At 40.6% G+C, this 14,004-nt stretch overlaps 1 protein-coding gene across 2 annotated transcripts in view; it reads right to left on the reverse strand.

Annotated features, from left to right (window-relative positions):
- POLA1 (DNA polymerase alpha 1, catalytic subunit) overlaps positions 1-14,004 on the reverse strand; it is a 481,679-nt gene that overhangs the window by 247,599 nt on the left and 220,076 nt on the right. For both annotated transcript variants that reach the window (XM_040338205.1, XM_040338204.1), the window contains exon 32: positions 12,361-12,535. In XM_040338205.1, the coding sequence (XP_040194139.1) occupies positions 12,361-12,535 (175 nt within the window). The remainder of the gene's footprint in view (positions 1-12,360; positions 12,536-14,004) is intronic.

Raw genomic sequence — 14,004 nt, forward strand, 5'->3', positions numbered from 1 at the left:
GGACCTACTCAGTGTGTGTATATATATATACATATACACACACACACACGACAGGGGGACATGGTTACAGTCTTGGGGGGTCTGAACTAGGTAGAAGTTAAACACCTTCCTCCTCCCCCCCCCCCTCAGATCCCGCCAGATTACCTCTTCACTCCCCGATTCTCCACCTCTGAGCTGGTGAATCAGGGAGTGTGAATTCTGACTCAGATGGCCAGTGAAGCGATCAGATCGCAGCTTCATAAACTGGCCATTTCGGTGTCAGTCAATGAGGATTCTCTGTGTGCGGAGATCATCGTCAGGAGAACAAATTCAAACACTTCTCCCCCCGATTATCTCCGTTTCATAATGGAATTGTGATCAGTGGCGATCTTGGGACCACCACTGCTTAATAAACGGACACCTAAGCAATACATATTGTTGGATGTTTTTACATTCTTGGCAGCTACATTCTAGCTGTCTATCTTCTTGACAAAGTTTCCATTTACCATGTTTTGTATTCAATTGTTTTCAATAAAAATCTGAAAAAATTGAAAGTGAAATTAAATAGCAAGTCAAAACTCCTATTTTCACTTACCAGATTCTTTTGTTTCCCTGGCAGACTGCACAAACCGTACAGTACAAGGCATAAGCAAAAAAACTGAGGGGTGGGCAACAATACGTCAAACAGTTCTAAAAGGAGACAAGGGGTCAACTGAGACAAAAGAAAAGAGAATCACTTTTCCAAAAGGAAGATGTGGCAGCTAAGTAAACACTAATTGTTCTGAACACATCTAAATTGGAGAAAAGGAAACCAGTCCAAAAGGTCACTTGTGCATAGGAAGGGATGGGCCATCTTGGTACCAGTTTGGACAAAATACACAATTATAAAAATTTAATTTATACATTTAAAATATAAAATATTTGAATATCCCAATGTATCACAATGTACTAGACAATAATATGCCAGACTATGAAAATACAACCAAACAATACATGTGTGTCACTATTACTTGATACACTCCAATCAGGACGACAGAGGTATCGTGGGTCCTGGCAAGTCATGTATTCAACATGTTTCTTGGAACTTTACCGCTTCATCAGGAATATAATATCTGTATTATGGATTGATAGAAAATACAAATATATATATATATATATATTAGGTGACCTGTTGGGGACTGGTCTCCTTTTCTCCAATAATTCCTGGATGATGATACCTTCTAATATATCACCTATATGGTTTATTCGATGTGAGGCTATTTTCGCATCTAGCTAATGGAGCGAGAACTCCTTGGCATGCTTCAGGGCAGTAGAGGGAAGGGAGGGCAATATCCTCATTAAAGACCATCTTGGGAAGGAAGGATAAAAGGTCTGGGTGTCAGGACCACCTTATCTCTATGCAAAATAGAATTCTTGCCAAAAGAAAATGTGAATCCTGTCTAAAGCCATTGGTACATACAATATTTTTTTTCCCGCACAATCCCATGGGTTGCACGAAAAAAAAAAAAAAAAAAAAACAGCTCCAATTGGGAGCCATTGTACTAGAAATGTGAGGTTAGTCTCCCCCTCTAAGCTGTTGTGTTCCGACAGGGGGATGACCGCCAGAAACCTGATCAGCGCCAAACGGCTGGCTTCTTTCAGACAGACCGACATACACACGGACAGAATGTCGATTAGTATTTTTTGTATTGGCTTTAAGCTGGCCACACATCATACACTTTTCTTATTCAATTTTATTTAGATTTACCTTAACCACTTACCGATGGCTGGCCATCTAAGGACATCCTGGGCTTTGATGGGGGTATAACTGCATGATGCCTGCAGCTACAGGCATTCAGATATTGGCGCTTGATCATTCTTAAGGGCGGCAAGAGGGAAGGACCCCCCCCTCTGGTGCTTCTACCGACTCTACGATCGGTCAGTCAAAGAAATCGATCCGCTGACCTTGGATGTCCACCAGAGATTTTCGGTGGACCAAATGGTCCCTGGATTCTCTAGGATCGTCGGAGGTCGGGCGTAATGTTATGACGTCACCCCCGGCCTATGCATTCAAAAAAAATCACTAGGGATATTTACATCCCTTGTAATAGGAATAAAAGTGATTTTTTTATTTTCATTTCTAAAGTGTGAAACTAAGATTTTTTTAAGTAAAATTAATCATTTTTAAAGTGCCCCAGTCCCTGTGTGCTCGTACGCAGAAGCAAACGCAGAAGCAAGTCCCACCCACATATGAAAATGGTGTTCAAACCACACATGTGAGGTATCGTCGCGAACGTTAGAGCAAGAGCAATAATTCTAGTCCTAGACCTACACATACTCAAAACATGCAACCAGTATAAAAAAAAAATTCAAGCGTTGCCTATGGGGATTTTTAAGTACCGAAGTTTGGCGCTATTCCACGAGCGTGTGCAATTTTTAAGCGTGACATGTTAGGTATCTATTCACTTGGCGTAACTTCATCTTTCACATTATGCAAAAAAATTGTGCCAAGTTTACTTTTTTTTAAAAATGTGTTTGAAAAATTTCTGCGCAAATACCGCGCAATATAAAAAGTTGCAATGAACGCCATTGTATTCTCTAGGGTCTCTGCTAAAACATTTTTTTAGAATGTTTGGGGTTCTATGTAATTTAGCAAAAATTTTGATTTTTACATGTAGGAGAGAAATGTCAGAATGGGCCTGGTTGGCAAGTGTGGCCTTTTTGGTGGCTTGTATTCTAACATACATTGTGCAAGGGCCTGCCTGACTGCATACAAATTTAAAAGAAAAATTGTATAATGTATGGCCAGCCCAACAGAGGTAGAAGCCACCAAAAAGGCCACATTGCCAGTTAGTACCTCCAATGGGATATTCTGGATCAGTTACTAAGCAGTTTATTTTTTTTGTTTTGTTTTAAAAAAAAATCATATGTAGATCCTAGGGAGCCCCTGGGGCAGGGTGGAGGTAAAAGTATGGGATTCACATAAGGCACACTCTAAGGTAAAAAGGTATTTGGAACAAAGTGTATGGGGCAGAAGTTTGTCCCTAGAGTCCTAGATGTTGCTCTAAACCAGATTGGATGAATTTTCCTGGCGTGTGCCTGCTTTCCAATGAGCCAAAATAGTCCTTTGAAATGTGATGGTAGATCTTACAAGTTGTAGATTTTCTCGCTTTGTGCAAGGTGGAAATTAAAGAAAAATTACCGCATCTTAAAAAGTGGATGTAAAGCCAATTTTTTTTTTTTTTTTTAAGACTAATTTTTGTTACAGCAGAGGGTGTCTTTACATCTGTGCCCAGTCTTGCCACAAATTAATCCATCTCTGAGCAATCTTATCTTTCTTCAGTAAGATAAAAACAGACACAGAAATAGGTGTGCGTTTCTTCCCCCTTGCTGTGAGTGACAGGCGATTTCCTTATCTCATGCACAAGTGTGAGAAAGGCATTCTCTGCAATTCACACCCCCCCCTCCTTTCTTCTCCAGCTCTCCCAGGATCAGCTGATCCACACCTTAGCATGATTGGGCATGCTGAAGTCATGTGGTGACTTTCCTGGGTTTCGACTGGATGTTCAGTGTAAGAAATATTGATGCCTGGCCAAGGGGAGTGTAGAGGTGGGCAGGAAGTCTACTGACATAAAGTGACAAGTGCTTTTGCGCTAAAATGGATCCTAAATGAGTGAATCCACCAAAAATATATAGTGCAGCAAAACCTAATTATGTTTACATGACATAAAACAGGAATATAAATAAATGGTGATTCTGCGCAACATATCACACTAATGGAATAGTGATATCACATAAGCAAGATAAATGTAAGAGCTGACAAATAATCAGCATATAGTATTAAATGCAAGGAGAATAGTGAGTCCAAATATAAATATATATATACTCAAATAGTGAATAGTGAGTCCAAAATATATAATACTCATAAGGCGAATGTGCAAAAATATATAAAGAATATTGTGCAAAAAAAACGGAATGGAAGTTCAATCCCAATAGTAAACACAAATCAGCTGTCAGGGCAGATATTCTGAATGCACTGGATGAAGGTGAGCACCAGCTCTATGGTGTGAGTGCACGGCCGTGCGATAGAAGATAAACCAGATCCCTGGCTGAGCTCCCGGGACTCTTACCTCTCAGCCCTCCTAAATGGGCATTGGTGTACAGGTCACTCGCAGCCTTCTATGGGTGGTCCCTGATGTTTCCTCTCTTGATCTGATGGATCCTTCCTTAATTGGGACAGATGCTCCTCAAAACCAGATGGATGATGTGGGTTATAAGAGAGAGAGAGAGGGGACTCCCATAGTGAGGTAACGTTTGGTGCAGGTAAAATATGTTTATTGAGGAAAAACCTGCACTTACATTAAAAGAAAAATAAAAGTGCAACGAGGAAACAAACAAGCGGCGTTTGAATCGCCAGCTTACGTCACTCCGGGTGTACGTCCTCCAATTCCTACGCGTTACGACACCACGTGTCTTCGTCTGGGGAAACCTTTTATTTTTCTTTTAATGTAAGTGCAGGTTTTTCCTCAATAAACATATTTTACCTGCACCAAACGTTACCTCACTATGGGAGTCCCCTCTCTCTCTCTCTTATAACCCACATCATCCATCTGGTTTTGAGGAGCATCTGTCCCAATTAAGGAAGGATCCATCAGATCAAGAGAGGAAACATCAGGGACCACCCATAGAAGGCTGCGAGTGACCTGTACACCAATGCCCATTTAGGAGGGCTGAGAGGTAAGAGTCCCGGGAGCTCAGCCAGGGATCTGGTTTATCTTCTATCGCACGGCCGTGCACTCACACCATAGAGCTGGTGCTCACCTTCATCCAGTGCATTCAGAATATCTGCCCTGACAGCTGATTTGTGTTTACTATTGGGATTGAACTTCCATTCCGTTTTTTTTGCACAATATTCTTTATATATTTTTGCACATTCGCCTTATGAGTATTATATATTTTGGACTCACTATTCACTATTTGAGTATATATATATTTATATTTGGACTCACTATTCTCCTTGCATTTAATACTATATGCTGATTATTTGTCAGCTCTTACATTTATCTTGCTTATGTGATATCACTATTCCATTAGTGTGATATGTTGCGCAGAATCACCATTTATTTATAAGTCTACTGACATCACAACTCCACCCACCGAGCCCTGGACAACAGACCTGCCCACATAATATGGAGTATTGCAGGGCTGCAAACAGCCAAAGGGGAGATATTTGACAAGTAGGCATAAATGCAGGAGGCATGTATTTCCTTATAGATCAGCACTGAAGTAATTTAGGAATCATGAGAGTGGGTTTACATCCACTTTAAAAATCCGGTCTTCAACAACCCTGCATTATAGCAAGCAACTGAGAAGCTGAATGAAAATAATCTGTGTGTATACCCAAGATTAGGTTATTATTTAAATGTGTCCTGTTATGTTATTGACTGTATTAGCTGGCACCGTTCTGATGTTTGTATCACAGAGAGCCGTTAGATCTCACACACACAGGGCTGTAGGGGGAAGGCCAGGAATTTTACATGTGCAGGTTGCCATTTGGGCATTGCCCACTTAAAAGCAAGATACAGGGATTCTTTAACAGTTACAGTATTCATGTACCGAGTTTGGATTATGGACATGATTTCCCACTGAAATTTACAAAAGAAAATCACAGCTAATTAAACCGAGTAAAAGCGCTCATTTAAATCTAGAGCAGGCATTTGTGTAGAATGTTACACAGAGTACATGCCAATCATCAAGTGCTTTACTCTCTGTCAGAAGCCAATGAGAAGCAATATCCACTTGTTTAAATGAGGATTTTTATGAGTATTGAATAGCTAATGTTTCTCTAGTATGTAATATTACTTATGCAATGTATTGACAGAAAGCATTATGCAACATGAAAGCATAATAATGGTTCAAGTGTGAAGGCTAATCTGGAGCAACACTGCTGATAAAAATAGCACCATATACAACCAAGAATGTTCATTTCAGTAAAGTATTTTTTTTCCATTGCATTTTTTTTTTTTTTGCAGTATGTCTGATAAAGCCTCTACAAATAGGGAAATATTGGGAAATGTATAATAAATGCACAAGCACTTTTTTTTCATCTTTATGGCAAAATAAAACCACTTGTTAACACCCTTCAAAATGTTATTTTACTTTTGACTTTACCTGAAATTGCCATTAAAAACTGACCAAGTGAATCAAATGTTTTCCTAAGAGCATGAACACCAAGTAATTCTGTTAATTTAACCTCTTGAGTCCCAGCCCAATTTATAAGCAAATGTTGGTATAAAGGCCTACTGAGCACACTACGGGCTGCTATCGTTTAAAAGTCCTTCATTGATGTCTCAATAAGGAGAGCCTGTCATTCTAATCCCTCACACCTAAATAAAATGCATTGTGTTAAGGAGTCGATTAATGAAAATGGCGACTGTGCTACAAGTTATATATTGCTGTGTGCGGTGGGGTAAGAGCAATAAATACTCTCACCCCACTGGAAGAGCACCGGCTGTCACGCCGCAAGGCCAATGTAGGTCAGCACCAGTAAAACGATCACCAGCCATACCAGTACAATGTCATCTAGTAGTATATCCAGAAATGGCATCCTAATCGCCATTCAGCACCAGTAAAACCACTGCAAAAAATGTCCAAAATATTTTCCTTTATAGTAAAAAATAAAACAAGTGGTGATTAACTACACCAAAAGAAAGCGGTCTCAAAATAATAATCTAAAATTGACTTGGGTACAGTGTTGCATGACTGAATAGTTGCCAGCCAGATCAATACAGTGCTCAAAAGAGACAGGACAGAAGGGGGTTAAACATGCTGGTAATCAACTAGTTAAAGGGGTAATCCCCCCCCCCCCAAATAGCTTCCTTTACCTTAGTGCAGTCCTCCTTTACTTACCTCATCCTTCGATTTTGCTTTTAAATGTCCTTATTTCTTCTGAGAAATCCTCACTTCCTGTTCTTCTGTCTGTAACTAAACACAGTAATGCGACACTTTCTCCCTGGTGTGGAGAAAGCCTCTTGGGGAGGGGGTGAGCAGGAGTGTCAGGACACCCACTAACACATAGCTCCTTTCTCTTTCTGCAAAGTAGAGAGCGTCCTGACACTCCTGCTCGCCCCCTCAAGAGGCTTTCTCCACACCAGGGAGAAAGCCTAGTATTACAGACAGAAGAACAGGAAGTGAGGATTTCTCAGAAGAAATAAGGAAATTTAAAAGCAAAATCGAAGGATGAGGTAAGTGAAGGAGGACTGCACTAAGGTAAAGGAAGCTAGGGATTTTTTTTTTTTACCTTTACAACCCCTTTGAGGACAAGAAAAGATATGCACTCATCCACCTAGAAAATATTGAAGCTCCCATGTGTCATTTTTTACTGTGGCAATACCCAAGCATACACTTGAAATCATACATAAAATAGCATAACATTTGCATATTCCACCAATCTGAGCAAGGAGGTGCAAGAAAAGGTGTTAATTGGTAGAAAATATCTTGCTTGGATGCCAAAAATGTGAAGGCGACATAAATAAGCAACAAACAAATAATCAAACACTGACTCTTATTGACACAGCTACATTAAGATTTTAAAAGCATTTTCCCTCATTTAATGTGTCAACTTAAGTAGCTAGCAATAGGGTGTGGGGGGGGGGGGTGTTTCATGTAAAATGTGGTCTTAACATTGAGCACAAAGCTCATAATCATATATCTATGCAACTCTTTAGATTCTGGGCTTATATGACATAAGGAACATTATTTCTCCTGGCGAATACTGGGAAATAACACATAACTAGGCAAAGCCATGTGCAACTTCTTGCTTTAAAGGTCTCCTACTTCTGGAAATGTAAATATCTGCTCCTGAGTTCCTGGCTCGTAAATCATGTTTTTTTTTTTTTTGTTTTACACTTTTCAGAGCCCTTTTACTGATATTACACAGTTCTCAAAACAACAGAGAAAAAAAGTGCAAAGTGAGGAAGCCATTTAAAACTACTTACAGTGAACTGTGTGTTCCACTGCAATTCACTAATAGCTGTTTATCTAACAAAGAGCTGCAGTACAACTGCACCAAAGTGTTCCTATTTTTATCATTAACAGTTTACAGTGTACAATGGTTTTTCATTTTTCAAGACCACTTTTCTGAAATGTGTAAAACTTTTGTGCATTATAAAAATGATGCAACTCATTAATGTCAAGGGTATTTTGAAATACATTTGAATACCTGACACATTGGTATGTATGTGCTCAAGCACCAGAAATGTTTGAGTTATTGTAAGATTGTTCGCCTTCCATTCTGTTGTGGTTAACATGCTGTAGAATCTAGTCATGTTTAATATATAGGACAGTTTGATGGCTGTACACTGGAACACTAACCCAACACAAACACTTCCATTTGCAATAGGCAGCATCATTCAAAGACTAAATCCGATTGGATTGCTGATGATTATTCAACACAAACACATCAAATAAGTGACACAATCTTCTAGAAGAGGCTTTTTAGCAACTCTGTCTAATTTTTGTCCTTAGCTTAGAGTTTATAGACTGCGGCTATTATATCAATTAGGGAAAAAAACAAAATGTACTTTTCTTTGTTCATCTTCATGGTTTTTCTGAAAATATACAGGATTGTCTTCGTTTTAAACACAGCATGGTGTGGTAGTACCAGGATATGCCCTCTAGTTTCCCAAAGAGCTTTATGGGTCACTGGCTCTTAAAGGTATGAAGCCTGCATCCACCTGCCACAGGGCACTCTGGCTCCCTGTTTGCTAAACAAAATCTTAACACTAAGCTGCAGGGGGGTGGGGGCCTGCAACTATCATCTCACAATGGAAAAGGAAGACCCTGAGAACTGGCCGAGATGAAACCTCATTTCTGCACCCAGCTCCATTATCACTTCATGACACTGACAAAGCCAATTGGCCCTGTTAATTATTTCAGATTTACTCTTTGGATCATGGCAGCTTGTATCATTTAGCGCTGTTGCTAGCAGCCTAACCTTTTATCTTATCCCCTTCCCCTGGAGAAAAAAAAAAGGAATTGATATGTTTACAGAATTGGGGATTTCTTATGAAGAAAGGTTATAAACATTGAACTGAAGAACTCAAGGGAAAATAGTTGTTATAAACGTAATCTTAAACTTTTTTTTAAAACTCTAAAAAAAAAAAAAACACACACACACAAACCAGGAGATACTCGATATACTCAAACTTTTATAAAATAATTCTTAAGAATTCCTAGTTTAGCAGGGCATATATTTGTTTCAGCACTTTATCACTAGATGTGTGGGATGTATACATTAACAAACCAAATCAGTCTGTAAATGTAAAAGAAAACTTGATGATGTAATCCTTAGGACCAGTACAACAGACAATTTGAACACTAGAGACAAAAATACTGGACAATGCTTTGTTCATATAAATTGCAGTGGATAGTGCTGCCACCTAGTGGCAAGCAAATTCATTGTTAAGTTCACACTTCAAATTACAGTACAAATGTTGTGTTATGCAATTACAATAGGAAGTGGAAAATGAAAGAAAATATTTTTGAAAAATAAAAATGTCAAACACCTCATATTCTAATAATCCAGCAATACTTTGCCAAAACTGAACACCGCATGTGGTATGTTTTATGTAAGATTTAAGAGACTAAATCAGTTGCAACTAAAAAAAAACACACACACACACACACACACACACTGAAATTTAGTGCTGAATCTCATCGATTAACTTTTTATGCTTGCCTTCGTCATTCAATAACATCTATATAGAATTTAAAATCATGACAGTGGAAATATGATTGCCATGAGCAACACCTCGATCAATAAAATGTCCATTCACTGGTATAACAAATTGGATGCTGGCACTAAAAACAAGCCAAATTTATTATCTTGGATCCACAAAATAACTACCAGAAAAAAATGCACAATTCACCACCCAAGCATAAAGATTGAGCGTTAAAAGTATGGGAATGTTTGTATTTTCCAAACATTTACCTAGCTGGACGCAGCATCTGTCTCCCGCCAGCTCCAATGCCGAGAACAGAGTAATCAAACACCACTGATCGCTCGGTTCTCACAGCTCCATGAGCAGAGAGCTAGTAACGGTCAGTCACCACTCTCTGCTCTGCCCCCCACACTCACTGGAGCACTGGTCTGTGGAGGGGGGCTTGAGTGGCCAGTGTCCAGGCATGTGGGCTGATTCCGACCATATGGTCCCGATCCTGGACCGGCTTCGTGACATCAGCCAACATCAGCTGAAGCCCACTGTCTGCTGAAAACGGATCACAGAACAAACTGCACTCCTGTGATCCACATGAAAAGTACAGCCAAATGAGCTTTGGCTGTGCTGCGCCTTTAAGACTAGATAGGACCTAAATTGCTGCAATGGCTTTTGGTTAGAATTGTGTTGAGTTCAAATACTAAGATGTAAAAATGCTCATACATGAAAGAGAATCTAAAATATCATTAGTCCATTACCAGGCCCCTTGGGTCTGAACCAAAAAAATACATGGGGGTCCCTCCCAAAAATCATTCCAGGCCCTTCATGTCTGGTATGGATATTAAGGGGAACCCTGCACAAAAATAAAATAAAGAATGGTGTAGGCACCCTCCTCAAAATCCATACCAGACCCTTATCCGAGCATGCAACCTGGCAGACTGCAGGAGGGGGGGCGCTTCCCCCCTCCTGAACCATACCAGGCCACATGCCATCAACATGGGGAGGATGCTTTGGGGTCCTCACAAATCACCTTGTCGCCATGTTGATGGGGACAAGGGCCTCATCCCCTCCCCATAACCCTTGCCCTGTGGTTGTGGGGGTCTGCAGGTGGGGGGCTTATCGGAATCTGGATAAATAAAACCCCAGACCCCAGCCCCCCCTAATGTGAATCGGTATCTGGTAAAGTGTCAGAATGTTAAAAATGACAGTAGACAATTTGGGACAAGCCCTTTATTAAAAAATAAATACTGTCCCGAATGTACATTTATCCTCAATCACATCGTTCCGACGGACCGAGAAGAAAAAAAAAAAGAAAAAGGAACAACTTTGCCTCCATTGGAGGCTCCAGCCGGCTGAATCCTCTTTGCAATGGCAGCTATTATCTAGCTGAAGGTGGGGCCACCCGGTGACGAAAATGGGTGACCCCACCCGTTTACGTCACCGTCGGGCGCTGTGATCGAGGATGAATGGACATCGCGGGACAGGTTTGTCCCGAGTTGTCCCAAATGGTCTACTGTCATTTTTAAAAAAATGTGTTAAATGGTAGGTGTACAATGTACCAGATTCCCATTCAGATGGGGGGGACGGGATCCGCAGACCCAAACAACCACGTGCAAGGGTTGTGGAGATGAGGCCCTTGTCCCCATCAAACCTCCCCATGTTGAGCGCATTTGGCCTGGTACAGTTCAGGTGGGGGAGGGGGTGCTCTTGTCCACCCCCCCCCTTTTCCTGCGGCCTGCCAGGTTGCGTCGGATAAGGGTCTGGTGTATGGATTTTGGGGGGACCCCTACGCCATTTTTTTTATTTTAGTGCAGTTTTTACCTTAAAATCCAGACCCGAAGGGCCTGGTATGGATTTTTAGGGCACTCCCACACAATTTGTTTTGTGCAGGGTTCCCCTTAATATTCATACAAGACCCAAAGGGCCTGATAATGGACTGGGTTGGAGGGGCTGATAATGCCTGTTTGCATGTTCTGGTGCAAACAGAACCGGGGGGGGGGGGGGGTGTTCGGTTTATCCCTAGTCATGAGCAAACTTTAGATCAACAGAACACATACATTTAAATGGTTCACGGCAATACAAGTATTATTAAAAATATATGCGCACTCAACATACATTTTTTTCTTTTTTTTTTAACACATTAAAGCCAAACTAATGCTTTATTCACAAAGTTGTTCTATTTAGGCCAAAGAACTGTAGAAACCTACAGTGAATCCTAGTGGGCCATTGTTATCCAACTTTCCCCTTTCACTGATAAGTCCATGTCTCAAGATCCCCAAACACAGGACATGCAAATATTCCTATGCATCGAGCACAACCGACCACAGATGTGGAGGATGGCTGTCACGAAAATCCCTATCTACTCAAGATCAGCTGCACTGGGTACATATTTTATTTGGGGAATGGTAAACTAGAAAGTTTAAATCTAAATACTCAGGACCTCCCAGATCACAAAAACATATCTGTCAGCAAACTCTGCTATGCACAGGCCTTGAGTTTCCTTCCAATTTGATGTAATGACCACCTGCAAGAGGTCAAAGTATCGACTTGTTGAAGATGTACTGAATGTTAAGAAACTGGAATCAGCTTTCAGATCACATCAATATTGAAAACAGACAGAAAGCACAAAAAAATCTTTACAATAGTCAGAAAATATATATTTTTCTTACTGTACGTTAATACATACCTAGCCATGCAGCAATAAGCGCAGAGTCTATCCCGTCTATGGGCTCACATATTCGAGACACCACTGGGTGGACTTGTTGTGACAGGTAGTATTGTGTGTCAATGGAAAGGTTGTCTTGTTTTTTCAGCTGTTCCGGAGCATATGCTCTCTGGCTGGCACTAAGATTTGACCCGTCCTACATGAAAGAAGCAAGAACACAAAGTCTATTTTCGAGAGACTGGGACAGCAGATTTATGCGTTCTATCATTGTGCAAGGTCAGAAACAGGTGCTGAAGACTGTACATTAAAATCATATTGCTACTCTTCCTCCCTTAAAAGGGCCCGACATATTCATAGCAAGTCACACATTACTGATAATTTACAAAGAGTATACAGATCAAACCTATTATATACATTTTTAAAAGTATATAAATTAACTAAAAGGTAAGAGGAGCACATTAGGTTTACAAACTGTAGTAAAGTGAAAATATTTTCAGTGAAATCTAACAGTTAAGAGGATTATTTTAATAGACATTTTCCCTATTTGGACCAGGTTCCAATCTATTTTAAGCTAAACCCAAGTCAAAACCCTCCTAGTTTTGAATTGAAACAGAAGTGCTTAGAACTTTCTGTAAGGTTTCCCCATTAATGAGATTCTCTCTCATTTCCTAAGCTGTCTGAAATCCATCAGACCTACAAGGAAACAAGGGAAAATCTCAATGGGGACGGAGACAAAAGTAAAATGGTAATTTTGATACTACACAACACATCCTGTACTATATGGCTAAGATAAAAGGAAAATTTGACTTGCCTGTAAATTCAATTTCTTTGAGTACAGTACAGGACACAGGATGTGTAGTCATAGATAATAGGTAATATTCTGCTACCTTCAGGTGATCAGACACTGGCAGAAGCTTTGCTGGGAATGCCACCCAGTGCACCCTTAACCACTTTAATACCAGGCACTTACCCCCCTTCCTGCCCAAGCCAATTTTGCGCTTTCATCGCTGTTTAAATGACAATTGCGCGGTCATTCTACACGGCAACCAAACAAATTTTTATAATTTTGTTCCTACAAAAAGAGCTTTCTTTTGGTGGTATTTGATCACTTTTTTTTTCTGTTTGTTTAGCAAAAAATAAAGACTGAATGTATTGAAGAAAAAAAAGTGTGTGATAAAATGTTGTAAATAAGCAAGTTTTGTCCTTCACTGATGGGCACAGATAGGCTGCACTGATGGGTACTTATGGGTGGTACTGATAGGCATCACTGATGGCACTGCTGATTGGCACCGATTGTCATCTGCCAGGTGGACCAGGGTGGCAGATCTTTTGGGGTACCTTTGTGGGCATCTCTGGTGGTCAGACGGCATCCTTGGTGGTCCTGGGTGGGCTTCCGCGGGGGGCTGCACTGATAATCAGCACAGATGCGCTGTCTGTCAGGAGAGCCGCTAATTGGCTCTCCTCTACTCGCCTCTGTCTGATGTAAGTGAGAAAAGGTCGAACAGCAGCTCTTCCTGTTTACATCGTCATCAGCCGTGATTGGGCACGGCTAATCATGTGGTAAAGAGCCAAGTTTTCTCCCACGTTATGGTCCCGTCCCCCCGTGATACAATATTTGGGGGTTCTGACCCTTGTATTGGAAAGGTTGTGCATGAGTGTGGTTCT

The sequence above is a fragment of the Rana temporaria genome, chromosome 2, assembly GCF_905171775.1.
Source record: "Rana temporaria chromosome 2, aRanTem1.1, whole genome shotgun sequence".
Taxonomy (NCBI): Eukaryota; Metazoa; Chordata; class Amphibia; order Anura; family Ranidae; genus Rana; species Rana temporaria.